Here is a 15,884-nt window from a genome sequence, read left to right as displayed (position 1 = left end):
TCATGTTGCTGTACTGGATACGTGAATTTCCTTGGTACTTGTAAACTATGGTACAAAATACGGTTATGTAAACTTCACCTTAACTAATTCCAAACAATAAAATTTAATTGTTGCTGTCCTTGATACTTGAGTTTCCTTGGTACTTGTAAATGGAGGTTGTAAACTGTGGTTACCTAAACTTCGACTAAACCAATTCTAAGCAATAAAATTTCATGTTGGTGTCCTTCGTACTTGAATTTCCTTTTGTATAAACTATGTTGCAAAATATGCTTATGCAAACTTCACCTTACGAATTTTAAGCAGTAAAAATTCATTGTTGCTCTCCTTGGCACTTGAATTTTCTTGGATCTCGTAAACTAAGGTTGGCGTAAAATATGATTATGTAAACTTCGACTTAACCAATTCAAAGAAATAAAATTTCATGTTGCTGTACTAGATACTTGAATTTCTTTGGTACTTGTAAACTATGGTACAAAATACGGCTATGTAAACTTCACCTTAACTAAATCCAAACAATAAAATTTAATTGTTGTTGTTGCTAAAATTTAATTGGTACTCGAGTTTCCTTGGTACTTGTAAATGGAGGTTGTAAACTGTGGTTACCTAAACTTCGACTAAACCAATTTTAAGCAATAAAATTTCATGTTGCTGTTCTTGGTACTTGAATTTCGGTGGTAGTTGTAAACTATGGTGCGAAATGTGGTTACATAACTTCACCTTACCCAATTCCAAACACTAAATTTTTTTTTGTGCCCTCCTTGATAATTGAATTGTTTCAGCTTTAATTTATCCATTTTTTGGACTATAGTAGAAGCGTAACTGCAAACAGAGAGGTAAGATTGTTACTTCCACGGACTAAAGTTAAATATTTAACCAATTACCGATTAACCTATTATTTGCAACTTGAAATTGTGAAAGTTTGAAACATGGTCCACCACCAAAAACATTTACGTTTTCGTGACGCGACCTTTCTATTGCTTCAAAACGACTGTAAAGACTAAAAAACGACAAAATCTTACTGATACCAGCCTAAAGTTGTTTTTAATTCCACCGTTTCCTCGGCTCTCCCAAAAACACAGAGAACAAATTCACTTTTATGACTATGATACATGCTTTTAAATTCAACAAAAGTCACAATAAAGCTTTGACTTACCAACGCAAATATCATAAGCAATTCCACAGCAATATACATCAGTTATCCTTCTTTTCTTCAGCTCTTCGTTCAGAGTTGTCGACTTTACTTTCTGGTTGTCCCAAAATGCTGAATAGAAATCCACTCCGGGAGTTGTCCCTTTATAAATGGTCATACCAGACTCTACTACCTTAAGTGCGGACAAATAACCAAATAAATAACATAATAAAAACAAACTTAAAACGCCAAAAATTAATTTGTGCTGTTTTCCCAGCAGGATGAGGGAAGATCTTTGTCAATAGACACTTTTCTTAGGCTAAATGTTATTATGACCTTTCATGTACATTCAAATATTTTTGTATTAAGAGGAGAGTTATAACCCCAAAAATTCATATTGCATGTATAGTATATCAAAAAGGGAGACTAGGGATTAATTACCCCACTTCTTCTATATTTATCTTTAAAGTTAGTATACAAACAGTTTGGCTTAGAAATGTACGTATTGAGGTTCCAGGATTGCCGTTATGCGCCATAAAATGGCAGAAATCGTCATATTCGTGCAGCGCGACCTTTTTTATTGCCTAGAAATTTGGACAGTAGAATTTTGCATTCTTAGAAACAAACTTTTTGACCTTTAGAACGACCGTTTACAAACAAACTTCGATAATATCTTCTTGGCTTTTGGAAAATTTTGAAGAAATTTTTCTACCTAAAATAAAGTTTCTAAGTGATTTAATCATTTATATATAATCTGTGATAATTCAAAAAGCAATTTGTGGCCTTTTTGTCAAAAAGGCCACGAACTGCCACAGTTTTTTTTATAAGTGGTATTTATAACTCAATTTTTTAAACGAAATTGATTTATTATGCTTCCTTGTATCTTAATTGGAATTTAAGAATTAATATAAAAAAAATCATTTATAAAAAAATTAGAAACTCATTATAATGTTTTTTTCGAACACAAGAACAGTTAATATTTTGAGCTTTTCATATAAGAAATTGTTCCTGTCTCATCCCGTAGATCAGATAAAATTCTTGGACAAATAATTACTTGCTAGTAACGACAAAAAAAGTCTGAAAAATTAAAGAAACTAAAATTTCAGTTCTTTCATTCTCCAGACAAATTTTATGTTTTGAAACATACTATCTTTTCAATTACCAGCTCAAATTTTTCTACTATTAATGTTTTGGTTTTCTAACCTTTTGACATATGTGTACCCGTTTTCATAATTTCCGTAACGCCGACTACTCCTCGTGATAATAAAAAAAAAATTCATTTTTTGTAGATGCAATAGATAATAATAAAAAAGAAATTAAACTATTCTTGATAAGATAAAATTTTGATAAAATTTATAGTCTGAATAAAATTTATTCGCATTAATAAGAAGAATGAAAAAAATTATTTCGAGATACCACACCAGCCTCTTCTCACACCCCTAGGGGTAACTGAGTAGTTAGACCCTAACAGAGCCCGACAACACATAATTTATTCCATCACTATAACATCAATAGAAACAGACTTTACGCCTAAGGCTCTATAAATTGCCTATAATTTCAGACGGTACACCTCATTTGCATATTACAGTCCATGCATAATTTATCCCATCGTTATAACATCAACAGGGACAGACTTTACACCCGAGGCTCAAAATTGCATATTCAGACGGGGACGTAATTTTCATACTGCTAAGGTCGTACACAAATAACTTGAAATACACATTCTATTGACATGATGTTTTTGTATAAAAGGGCGTTGAGAATGGAAGATTATTAACAGTATTGATTTGGAATTTGACATAAAATGAGTAAACAAATTCGAGATGTGCCAACTACATTAGATGTGAGTACTTTCAATTATTTTAAACATATATTTACTGGGGCGAATGGGTTATCACACTCGTGGATCTAGGGGCGCTGGGGGTCTGGTCCCATTTGCATATTCAGACGGGGACATAATTTTCATACTAGGGTCGTACACAAAAAACTTGAAATACATATTCTATTGACACGATGTTTTGTATAAAAGGGCATTGAGAATGGAAGATTATTAATAGTATTGAATTGGAATTTGATATAAACTCAGTAAACAAATTCGAGATATGCTAACTAAATTAGATGTGAGCACTGTCAATTATTTTAAACATATGTTTACTGGGGCGGATGGGTTATCACACTCGTGGATCTAAGGGCGCTGCGGGGTCTGGTCCCCCAAGATCTCCCTGTTGATGCTATAGCAATGGAACAAACTGTACATTTCCGGGCCCTGTTAGGGCCCGAAAACTTAAGTGTACTACTTAAGTTTTCGGAAAACACTACTACTTAAGTGTTCGGTACTATACTTTGGGAAACACTAATTTTATTTTTCTTCCCTTGGTTATATGATTTCATTTACAATTGTCTTGTATTTCATCATATTTTAAACACTTTTTCCCCAAAACGTATATATTTTCTGCAGTATCGAATTATTTTTTCCCATCAAAATCGAGGAGTATACAAGATAAGTAAATAAAGTTACAAAAACGCTCAAACAAATCAAACAAAACAACAAAAAATAGCTCAATGGCCGTGGACAAAGATCTGAGTACCTGAACCTGAGAAAAACTTGCCTGATTTTCGAAAAAAGGGAGAAACAACCTATAAAAGTTATATAACTGAATGAAAACCACACAATAAGATTGAGCGTATCATAGAACTCTATTATTAGGGTTTCAAGCTCCAATTGCAAAAATGAGGAACTTTGTATTTTTTGAAAGAAGAAAGATCGTGGATACGTGTTTTTTTTAATCTTTTTTTTCCAGTGGTGATCATATCGAACCAGTGGTCCTAGAATATCGAAAGAGGGCTCTTTCCGACGGAGAATAAAAGTTCAGGAATCCTTTTTCAGCGACCAAAAAGATTGGTGGGCAACTAGGCTACCTCACATGCCCGTTTTTTCTGCATAGTTACAGATAACTTCATTGTTAGAGAGACAACAATTTTGTTCAGCATAGTTAAAAGATCCAATAGCTATGCCTTTGGAGATACCGTGATCCCCAAAAGTCGCGATGAAAAGGTCTTTAATTTATAAAATTTGCCAAATTGTTTACGTATAGTATTTGTTACTTGGGAGTATGCTTACATATTTTGGGGTGGGGGGGGCGAATTTTTTTTCTGGGGGATTTTCCGAGGGGGAAATTTTCAATGGGAAGGGAGAATTTCAAGGAATGGATTTTTTAGGGGAAATTTTACACCGGGGGACTTCAATGTCAGGATTTCCATACGAAATGTTCCTTGTGTCTTGCTTTCTCTTTGCCGACTCAATTTTACGCGTGGAGATGTTAAGGGCAATTGTCCGGAATAAATTTTCCACGAGATTGAACTGTCTAGAAAATATATCGCTGGCGAGGAGGGGTTTTCCGTGGAGGAGGAGCCAGATTTTTTGGCATTATTTAAAAAATGATCAGGAATTAAATAAAACGCAATTTTTTCAACTGAAAGTAAGGAGCAAGATTAAAACTAAGAGACATTATTACGCAAATGAGCGGGGTTGCTCCTCCTAAACACCTCACTCTATACGCTAAAGTATATATTTGTGCCAATTCTGAGGGCTTTGCTGATTCTAGGTGGGAGCAAAGATAGAAGATAAGCTTGTAAATTGCCACGGCAGTGGTGGCGTTACAAGCAAGGATGCTCCCGCTTCAGCCCTATGCAGTAGAGCAAACCCGCCAACAAACCTCATAGCAGTGAGAGGGTGTAAACGTGACCTAGCTTCATGCCAAGCGAAGTGACAGCCAACGTACTCCAGGTGACCCTTAGGACTGGGCCCCCTGCGGTTAATCATACCCAAGAAACATCCAGAATTATGCCGATTATGTCTAATATGAAAGCGAATTTGGCTGCGGCACTCCCGGCGTTAAACAATGCGTCGGGGCTGGCGACCTCGTCGAAAAGTGAACTAGCTACCATTTTATTTAGGAGACAAGGCCTGAATATCGGCTGCTGGAACCTCTGTTCCATCAAATGTTCACTGACGCAAGCCTTCGTAGTTGAAGAATTTTATCTATATAACCTAGACATATTCTGTGTTTCAGAGACAAGGCTGAATGGACGAACGACAATTGACCTAATAGCCCCTTCGGGTAAAAAGGCCATTCTGTTCAATTCTGGCCCAATGGAAGGATCCAGCCTTGCAGGAGTGGGAATAATGATGGCACCCAAGATCGCTTCGGGACTAATTGACTATGAAGCAGTGTCTGACAGAATTGTGATGACCCGTTTAAAAGGTCAGAGTAATAACCTGACAATACTATCTGTATATGCCCCTATTCATGACGCCCCTGGCCACTTGAAAGACAAATTCTATGCCAACCTCCACCTGACTCTGAACAAAATTTCTCGTAAGGATAACCTCGTAATCGGTGGTGACTTCAATGGGTCGAGATGGTCGAACACGCGCCCAAAATGACTATTTACTCGTTTCTCATTGCTGAAATTCAATGATTGAAGACTCAAGAGTACACAGAGGGGCGGACACTGGATCACAAGTGGATTCGACCAATTTTACTAAAATCAAAAGTAAGATTCAGACTCAGCTCCAAAAAGATATCTGCACCTAGACACATCCTAGACATAGAGAAACTCAAACTCCCTGAAATTAAAGAAGCTTTGATGCTCGAACTTACAAACCGTTTTACGGCGTTACAAGATAGTGACCGAGAATTTAAGACCAATCAAGCAATTTCTGAGATCGGGACAAGAGCCATGACCGAGCAAGAAAATTTTAACCCATAGCTAAATACAGAAAAGCGCTGGAACAAGTTCCGAAATCAAGTAAAAGAGGTAGATACAGAGATTCTCGGAGTAAGGACGAAAAACCCAAAGGTGGATTTCACAGAAGACAATAGCACTCTCTTTAAGGAAGAAAAATATGACCGATAGACACTCTGCTTCTCTTAAAGCACTCCACAAAGATTATCACAAATCTGCTAAGGCGGATGAACAAACATATTGGTCTAATGTAGCCTGGGAAATGGAAAACACTGCTGCACGCAATGATTCACGGAAATTCTGCCAGCTCCTTGGCGAATCAACCAGGAAAAAGAAGCAAAGATCTACCCCCACGCTACTTAGTAAGGACAACAAGCTCCTCAGGAGCAAAGAAGATCGTATCGAGCGATGGCGTACTCACTTCCAGGAGCTCCTTCACCAGTCAGAGAATGACCAGAGCCAACCCATTCCATCCCACAACAGTTCTGAGTCACCATCCGTGTATGAATATTGCAATATCACCCCTCCAAGCAGAGATGAAATTATCCAGAACGTAAAACTATTGAAATATAATAAAAGCCCTGGCATTGACGAATTACCAGCTGAACTTCTCAAGGCCCTTCCAGACGCGTCTATCGATGAGCTCCACAACTTACTTACGGATGTCTGGGTCAATGAATACATTTCTGAAGATTGGATGATCTCTGTGATAATTCCTGTATTTAAGAAAAGGGATCGAGGCGATTATACAAATTATAGAGGAATTTCCCTGATACCGATTTCTGCAAAAGTTTTTACAATAATAGTATTAAATAGGTTCAGAAATATAAGGAACGCTCGGACGAGGCCAAGTCAAGCAGGATTAAGACCTGGTATGGGAATGCTACGATGACATTTTTAGCCCGAGACAGATCCTGAAACAACGCCTTATACACCAGCAGGAAACAACAAAGTCTTTATCGACTTTGTACCTGCATTTGACTCTGTGAAGAGAAACGCTATATGGGATGCGATGAGGGATGATAGAGTGCCGGAAAAAACTGCCTGTTTAATTAAGGCTTATTACGAGGGAACGAGGGCATTTGTAAGAGCAGACGGAAAAACCTCTAAAGGACTATCAATTGACGAAAGAGTGCGACAGGGTTGTGCCCTATCACCCATTTTATTTAACTTTGTCATCGACCAGATCATGAAGATAATTGACAAATACAAAGGTGTGGCAATCAGTCCAACACTATCAATAACGGACCCTGATTACGCCGATGATGTAGATATCTTGGATGAGTCTGTAACAGAAGCACAGCTCATGATGAACGACATTGCTGCTAAATCCCTTGCTACCTAAAGATCAGCCAATCGAAAGCAAAGTCAATGCGCACCTCTAGGCTAGATGAAATTCCGATCACATTACTTGGCGTCCCAATCGAGGAGGTCCAGAATTTTAAAGATCTAGGTTCCCTTATAAATCCAAAGGGTGAAGCTGTAAACGAAATACAAAGCCGCATCTCCACCACCCGGGGCAGCATTCATTCAGCTTTGGAAGTGTCTCTGGTTACGAAATGAAATTTCCCTTCGAACAAAGCTCCGGATAAATAACGCGTTTGTCCTCTCTGTACTTCTTTATGGTTGCGAAACGTGGCCCCTCAGAGCTGGGGAAGCTAATGACCTGAGCGTCTTCCACCACAAGTGTCTGCGCTTTATTCTTGGCCTGCGTCTCTCTGACCGAGTCTCTTATGATGTGATCAAAGAAGATGTGGTGATATACCACTTGTCTCAGATGTTGTCAACGAGACGACTACGGTGGTTCAGGTATACACTGCGCCGACTAGATGACTCGTTCAGCAAACAGTGCTTGAAATGTCAAGCCCTTACGCACTTGAAGAAGAAGCCCAGAGGACAGAAAAAGACATGGTTATCGACAGTTAGAGCCGACCTCGAGCCAATGGGAGGTTTTAAGAAGCACGGGCATCGTTGGAATAGACAATGGATTCAGTTAATCGAGCCAGTCACACTTGAAAGAGAACGATGGAAGGACGCTTGTCGGCAAATTCTAGATACCACGATGGGCCTGGACAAGGCTCGAACGTGACCCAAGTAAAAGAAAGTAAAGTACAAGTAAGTACAAGGTTCGTTTGATTAAAACAATAAAAAGCTTTTTCTTTTTCAAAAGTACTAATTCGAGTAGATTCTTTTTAAAATGCAATAGGTAACCGAAAATAAGGTGAAGAATTCATAGAAGCATATTATGTCCTTACAGCTAGCTTCATAGGTGAGAAAACTTAAACAATTTAAAGACAAAACAAATAAACTCGTTTATTCGAAATTACAGGTAATACGGTAATAAGACCGAGATGTCAAGGAGGAACAAACCCCCTCATATCCGTAATTATTTCTGTTTATTTTAAGTTTTAATGCTGGTCCTTACTTTCAGTTAAAAAACTTTTATGGCTCTTGGTATTAACCAAGTAACATATAGCGATCGCAAATTCTGTCGGTCTGTCTATCGATCTGTCTGTCCCGGTTTTGCTAATTTAGGCACTTCCATGTGAGCTAAGACGATGAAAATTTGCAGGCGTATCAGGGAACGGACCATATTAAATTCGAAATAGTCGTTTTCCCGATTTTACCATCTGGGGAGAGTGGGGGGTCGGTTAATTCGGAAAAAATAAAAAAATAAAGTATTTTAAACGTACGACCGGGTGATGGGATCTTAATGAAATTTGATGTTTGGAAGGATATCATGTCTCAGAGCTCTCATTTTAAATCCCGACAAGATTCGGTGACATTGTGGCGAGTTGGGGGGGGGGAGGAAACCTAAAATCTTGGAAAACACCTAGAATGGAGGAATCGGGATGAAACTTGGTGGGAAAAATAAGCAGAAGTCCTAGATACGTGATTGACATAACCGGAACGGATCTGCTCTGTTTGGGGGAGTTGGGGGTTGTTAATTTGGAAAAATTGGAAAAATTGAGGAATTTTTAACTTAAGAACAGGTGACCGGATCTTAACGAAATTTGATATTTAGAAAGAACTCATTTCTCAAAGCTCTTATTTCAAATCCCGACTAGATATTTTGACATTGGGGGGAGTTTGAGGGGGAAACCGGAAATCTTGGAAAACGCTTATAAATGTCGTAGATACACGATAACCGGACTGGACCCGCTCTCTTTGGTGGAGTTAGGTGGTGGGGTTCAGTGCTTTGGCGAGTTTGGTGCTTCTGGACGTGCTAGGACGATGAAAATTGGTAGGCGTGTCAGGGAGCTGCACAAATTGACTTGTTACAGTCGTTTTCCCCAATTCGACCATCTGGTAGGCTGAAGCGAGAGGAAAAATTTAGAAAAACTGAGGTATTTTTAACTTACGAGTGGGTGATTGGATCTTAATGAATTTTGATATTTGGAAGGACCTCGTGACTCAGAGCTCTTATCTTAAATCCCGACCGGCATTAAGCCTCTGCTTTTCCTTTTAAAGCAATCTATTGATTCTTAGAATTTTGCTAGAGCTCATACCATATGAGCTCTTGGCTCTTCCGACCTCGTCACAAGTGCCATATGAGCTCTTAGCTCTTGTTTTTATTTAATAATTGAATAAAGCCAACAAGGAGCTGGAAGCATTCGAAAGATGATACATAAACCATCGTGCTCGGTCTTACCTTGACAGCACCATAATAAAGTGGAAACTGATATCGAAAATGAAATTTTTGTCATTTCTGAAGTGGAGAGGCTTGGGAGCATGAACAGTCTACTATTGAAATCTCCATGATCTAAAAGTCTTACTACTTGAAATCCACTTCTTGAATGCTATCCCTCCCAATTCTATTAGTTTGTGATAAAAAAAATAGACTTCAGTGTTTCAAGCTCCTTTTCGGAAATCCCAAAAAATTGTTTTCGAAATTAAACTTTACTGTTATGATAAACATAACAACAGTCGTTACTCCTATGGGGGCTGGTAGTAGACTGCACAAAAGGAGGGGTTGTTCACCTATGGTTAAGAGTTTCTGAATAGGGATATTAGAATGATACCCTTTTTATGCTTCTCAGATTTTCTACTCAGGAAAGGGAGCCAAAAATCACCATGTTTGTTCCATATGGCACTTTACGACGGCATTGCCAAGACCAATTTATAGAAGATACCTAGATACAAGTAGTAGTTTTTAAATGGACCATGAAGCATCTCCATTTGATATCCCGGTAGCCTGGCCGAAAAAAGAGGAGACGCATCAATGCTATCCACTCAAAAAAGAGATTTCCCTTGTTTTTTCAAGACGGAGGCTTAAAACCCCTACGTTGGCTTCCCTACATTACACTGCTTTGTATAAATTCACCTTGACTGCGCCATTGTAAAGTTGTACATGGCACCGAAATTGGGGCTTTGAAAGGATAGGCTTTGAAGCATAAACAATGTACTGTTGAGATCTCCCCAGTAAAAAATCCTTAATCAGAATCTTAGAATACACCTTGTGAATACTTTCCCTCGTAGCCCCCTTAATCAGTGATTAAATAAAAAAACAAGTTTTTTTTAACTGAAAGTAAGGAACGACATTAAAACTTAAAACAAACAGAAATTACTCCGTATTATGAAAGGGGCTTTTCCTCCTCAACGCCGCGCTCTTGACGCTAAAGTTTGACTCTTACTCTTAACTCAACTTTTTAAAATAGTAAAAAACTTAAGCGTAAAGAGCGCGGGGTTGAGGAGGAAAAGCCCCTTTCATATACGGAGTAATTTCTGTTCGTTTTAAGTTTTAATGTCGCTCCTTACTTTCAGTTAAAAAAAACTGTTTTTTTTTATTTAGTTTCTGAACGTTTTTGAATTAATGCATGTTTTGATTTTGGCTCTCTGCACATAAATAACTAAAACAAAATTTGCATATTATTTTTTTTTGGCTAAATGGCTTTCTCATAGTTTTAATCGGAAGATTTTCAGGAAAAAGGAGCGGGGGAGGAAGTTACCCTCCAATTTATTGATTACTTAAAAAGGCAACTAGAATTTCTAATTATTTTACGAACGTTTTCATTAGTAAAGAAATACGTAACTTACGAATTAACTTACGTAACGAACTTCTATATTCATATGTTTTTATTACATATATGAGGAGGTTCATCCCCTCGTGAGTACCTCGCTCTTTACACCGAAGCTTAAATTTTTTCCCAATTCCTTAAGAATGATCCCTGAATCACAAAGGCCGTAGAATAAATAGTTGAATTACTAAAAATACTTTAGCGTAAAGAGTTAGGTATTACGAGAAGGTGAAACCCTCATATGCGTAATAATTTCTGTTCGTTTTAAGTTTTAATGCTCCTCCTTACTTTCAGTTGAAAAAACTTTTCATATTTATTTTTTCATTTTTTTCAATAATGCTAGAAAATCCTGCGCCCCCTTCATGGAAATTTCCTTGCCCATGAAAAATTCCTCCATGGAAAGATCGTCCCAAGTAACATTCCCCCTCAACTTACCCCCCCCGAAAAAAAATCCCCCTGCAAACGTCTGCACACTTCCCAATAATCATTAATATATGTAAACACTGGTCAAAGTTTGTAACTTGTAGCCCCTCCCACGGGGACAGTGGGGGAGTAAGTTGCCCCCGAAGACATAGTTATTAGGTGTTTCGACTATGGTGAGTAAAATGGCTATCTCAGAATTTTGATCCGATTAATTTGGTGACAAAATGAGCGTAGGAGGGGGCCTAGGTGCCCTCCAATTTTTTTGGTGACTTAAAAAGGGCACTAGAACTGTTAATTCCCGTTAAATTGAGCCCTCTTGCAACATTATAGGACCACTGGGTCGATACCATCACCCTTAGGAAAAAAAAACAAATAAATACGCACCCGTGATCAGTCTTCTGGCAAAAAATACGAATATCCACACTTTTGCAGATAGGAGCTAATAACTTCTACAGTGGGGTTTTTTGATACGCCGAATGTGATGGTGTGATTTTCGTTAAGATCCTATGGCTTTTAGGGGGTTTTCCCCCCTATTTTCTAAAATAAGGCAAATTTTCTCAGGCTCGTAACTTTTGATGGGTAAGACAAAACTTGATGAAACTTATATATTTAAAATCAGCATTAAAGTGCAATTATTTTAATGTAACTATTGGTATCAAAATTTCAGTTTTTAGAGTTTCGGTTACTATTGAGCCGGGTCGCTCCTTACTACAGTTCGTTACCACGAACTGTTTGAAAATTGTAAAAAAAAAGCTTTGAAAGAACTCCATTACGAAAAACGTGTTAACTTAAATTCAAGGCTCACTCGGGAAAAATAAGGGCAATTTATTTTAATTTCGCCAGTAATCGTTAATCACGAAAGCAAATTTTAAGAAAAACGTCTGAGAAAATCACGCTATTTCCATCAGAAAAAAATCTTATTTTCAATCAATAGTAGTAAAAATTACTGACCTTAAGACTTTCGTGCAGTTTTGCTCCCCACGTATCCTGAATGCAATGTGCTGGCCATAGCTGTTGTTCAAATGGCGGAGATCCAGAAAAGGTGATAGTGTCATATAATTTCGCCTCATCTCCTTTAATCTTAAAACAAACCAAAACATGAAATGATTCACTACTCATCAGGGGTGAATCCCCAGCATTTTTATTTGGGAAAGGGGGAGAGGTTTATATCCGGATAGTCAATGGGCATGAGATATATAATATTTTCCCCCTCCAAACGACGCTCCTGCTAATCACAATAACCACATGGGGGCAAGTACTCCCCCCTCCAAGCGACGCCCCTGCCAATCACAATAGCCACATAAACAAAATAATGTAAAAAATGAATGAACGGATGAAAATCAATAAAACCCGATGATTTACCAGGTGAAGATATAAAAAAATATTAAAATCCACTGGCCAAAGCTGTGGTTCAAATGGGGAAGGTCGAGAAAAGGGAGTTGTCTTATACAATTTGGCCTCATTTCTTCTAACCATAAACCCGATAATCTCCACAAAATGCACAAGCAATAATCACATTAAATTAACAATTTGCTAGTATTCGTTACCTCCCCATTAAACAGAGAGTAAAAAAAGAGCAAAAAACGACGAAGCGAAAAAAACCTACAATAGGGTTGAGGGTAAAATTTAGGGTTTTCCCCGAGAATAAAGGTAAACGTCTATATAAAAAGGTATATAATAAACCAGTACATTAATTTTTTTTTTAGTTTAATACTCACTGAAGAACCCACGTGGCATGTAGTGGCACGCCCCTTGTGGGTGAATAATGAATAGCTAGAAGCTGTGAAATAAAAATAAAAAAAACATTAATGGAGATTTGTGTCGCGGACAAGTATTTTTTATGGAAAAGTTAAGACGGCATAGTATTGCACCAAGACAGGAGGGTGGGTATTTGTATGATAAGGAGTATTTAGCGAAGGAAGGGGACACAGCTTTAGTGGTGGGACTATACGATAGGGAGTCAGTCTTTTGCTGACTCAATGCAAGGCGAGGAAAGCTTCAAGAATACCCCAATTTAATAAAATTAAAATATAAAAATGGGAGGTATAACAAGAAAATGTGGGTAATATAAAAAAGAAAATAAGTAGAAAAAGCAGCCGCCTTATGGCACAAAAGCAAAAAAGTGACTGAAAACTAAATTATAAATTAAACAACCATTCAAAAATGTGATTATGCAAGAATTCTATCCGTCTTCACAGATGTCTGGGTACTCATTCGACTTGAATTATCACGAACAATCAATAATGAAAACTAAAATGTATCCACAGTATTTCTATTTAAAGAGAGGTCTTTATATACACAAATACATACATAAAGACCTTTTTGAATAAATTCTTAAACTTGGCTATTCTAACTTTAATTTGGAGTAAATAAGAATTTCAGAAACTGTAAAACCAAACACGGTCCAAGGCTAAAAGAAGCAACTAATGTTATTTCATAATACCTTTTCAAAATCTCTACAAGAATTCCGTATTTTGTAATAAAGTTCGTAGCAGGATATGGAATTCTGCTAGAGGGTGTAAAAAAAAAAGATATTCGTAGTTCGAAATTGAGTTCGAAGTACAAACTCAATTGTCCAATTTGGCTTTTCAATTAATAAAACTAGAAAGGTTTTCGAAGTAACTGCTAATCTTTTCACTGGCACAATTTGTTTTTAAAGCAATCTTAAATGATGAACATGATGAAAAACGGTGTTAAATTTACCGTTTGGATTTTTGGATTCCAAAGTTTAGCTATTATTTTTTTAAAGCTAATATCTAATATCTAATCTAAATCTAAAATAATATCTAAATTTCTTATTTTTCTTAAAAGAAAACGTAGATAATTGTCAACAGATTGGACAACTGAAAAAATATTTAAAAATGAAAATATATCTGAAAAAATTGAAAATGAAAACATGTTTTGCTCCATGGGCCCAACTTGCGTCTATTCATACCTAAAAACCACGGCCTTCTAGAATTGTTCTTTTGGTTGTTTCAAAATTATTAAGCTTTTAGGTCAGCCCCACATTTTGCTCAGTTCTACCAATAGAACCTATGGAAATAAATAAGCGAAACTACATAGTTAAATATGACAGGGCTTTTCGTCCGTATGAACTCAAACATCAAGAAACTTCCAAAGAGAATCGTTATTTTGGTTTTTAAACAGATGATGATAATGTAGTAAAAAAGTAAGGAGCGACTCGGCTCACAGTAACCATCTAAAAAACAGAAGTTCGATCAAATTACCTCAAAGGAGCGTACTTTTCATGCTGATTCGAAGTATATAAAGTACAGTAAGTTTAATGTTACCATTCAAAACCAATGAACCTGAGATAGGCTCCCTGATTTTCGAAGAGGATTTATTGTCACTCCTCGCCCCTTGCTCTTTATGTTAAAGTTTGACTTTTGTTCCAATTCTTAAGATCAACTCCTGAAACACAAGGACCGTTGAGCTTTAATGAGAAGCAGCTTGTTTTTAAGAAACTTCAATCCTTGAGAGTGAAAAGCGAGGGTTGGGGAAGGGGAGGCCTTCCTCACATACAGAATAATTGTGTGCGTTTTAAGTGTTAATATTGCTCCTTGATTTCAGTTGAAAAAACTCGTATTTTTTATTTATTTCTCTCAAAGGTCTATTCTGCTATGTAACCTAAATAAATGGCAAAAATTCCTGCCCTAATTATTTAGAATTTCATAACTTACTGTATAATCATTTTCCAGGCTGCCTTAATACACTACTCAAGGATGATAATCATTTGACGTGGATTTTAAGGTTTAGGACACCATCCACTCCCCTTCTCCAATGCTCAAACTTTAAATGGTTTCTCTCAAAATACAAACTAAAAACATAAAACAAACTAAAAAAAAAACTTTCCAAAGACAACTGCACCTTTAAAGGAAAGGTACATATTCTTAAGCTGTTTGATGCCATATTCTTCAGCTAATTTTTTTGCTGGTTTTTTGCTTCTTCTTTTTTTTTTATTTGGTACCCGCTACAACCAAAAACTACACAACTTCATCACAAATTGAATTCCCGGCCGATTGCCACTTCAAACAACGCCTATGTTTCCACTGTCCTTGGTACAAAGAAAAACAAAGTAAATTCAAAAACTGCTTCAAGTTAGACTTTGAATAGTTTTAGAAACTTTGTTTTTAGTCCGCTATTTAAGGTTGCGCTAATAACACTTAGTAAATGCATGTGCCACCTGGAACCTCTTTACTAAGAATAATCAGAAAAATTAATAGCAAAGATAGGTTTATTGGAAAGACGAATACAGACAGAGGCAAAAGGAAGTTCACAGACCGCACTACCTTTTCATTGATGATTAAATACTACTACTGCTACTACTAACAACTTACTGCAGCACCAAGCCGCCCGACACAAACACAGCTACGCACACCCCTCCTTCCAATCTATTCAAAGCCTCCCTCTTTACATTCTCCCAGGATGTTCCCATTTCCTTTAAAACTTCCCTTACGGCACCCACCCACCCCATACGGGGACGACCTGCTTTTCGTTTGGCCCTAGACGGTTGACCGACAAGAACAATCTTTGGCAATCTGTCATGCTTCACCTGTAGAACGTAT

General features: G+C 37.2%; 1 protein-coding gene across 1 annotated transcript in view; it reads right to left on the bottom strand.

The window, feature by feature from the left end:
• LOC136030985 (nicotinamidase-like) overlaps positions 1-15,884 on the bottom strand; it is a 94,333-nt gene that overhangs the window by 15,478 nt on the left and 62,971 nt on the right. Inside the window, exons 6-7 of the mRNA XM_065710141.1 lie at positions 12,271-12,399; positions 1,154-1,322 (exon numbers count right to left, since the gene is read on the bottom strand). Coding sequence (XP_065566213.1) covers positions 1,154-1,322; positions 12,271-12,399 — 298 coding nt within the window. The remainder of the gene's footprint in view (positions 1-1,153; positions 1,323-12,270; positions 12,400-15,884) is intronic.

The sequence above is a fragment of the Artemia franciscana genome, chromosome 9 (genome assembly GCF_032884065.1).
Source record: "Artemia franciscana chromosome 9, ASM3288406v1, whole genome shotgun sequence".
In the NCBI taxonomy this organism is placed as follows: Eukaryota; Metazoa; Arthropoda; class Branchiopoda; order Anostraca; family Artemiidae; genus Artemia; species Artemia franciscana.
This window is presented reverse-complemented; position numbering and strand designations above follow the sequence as displayed.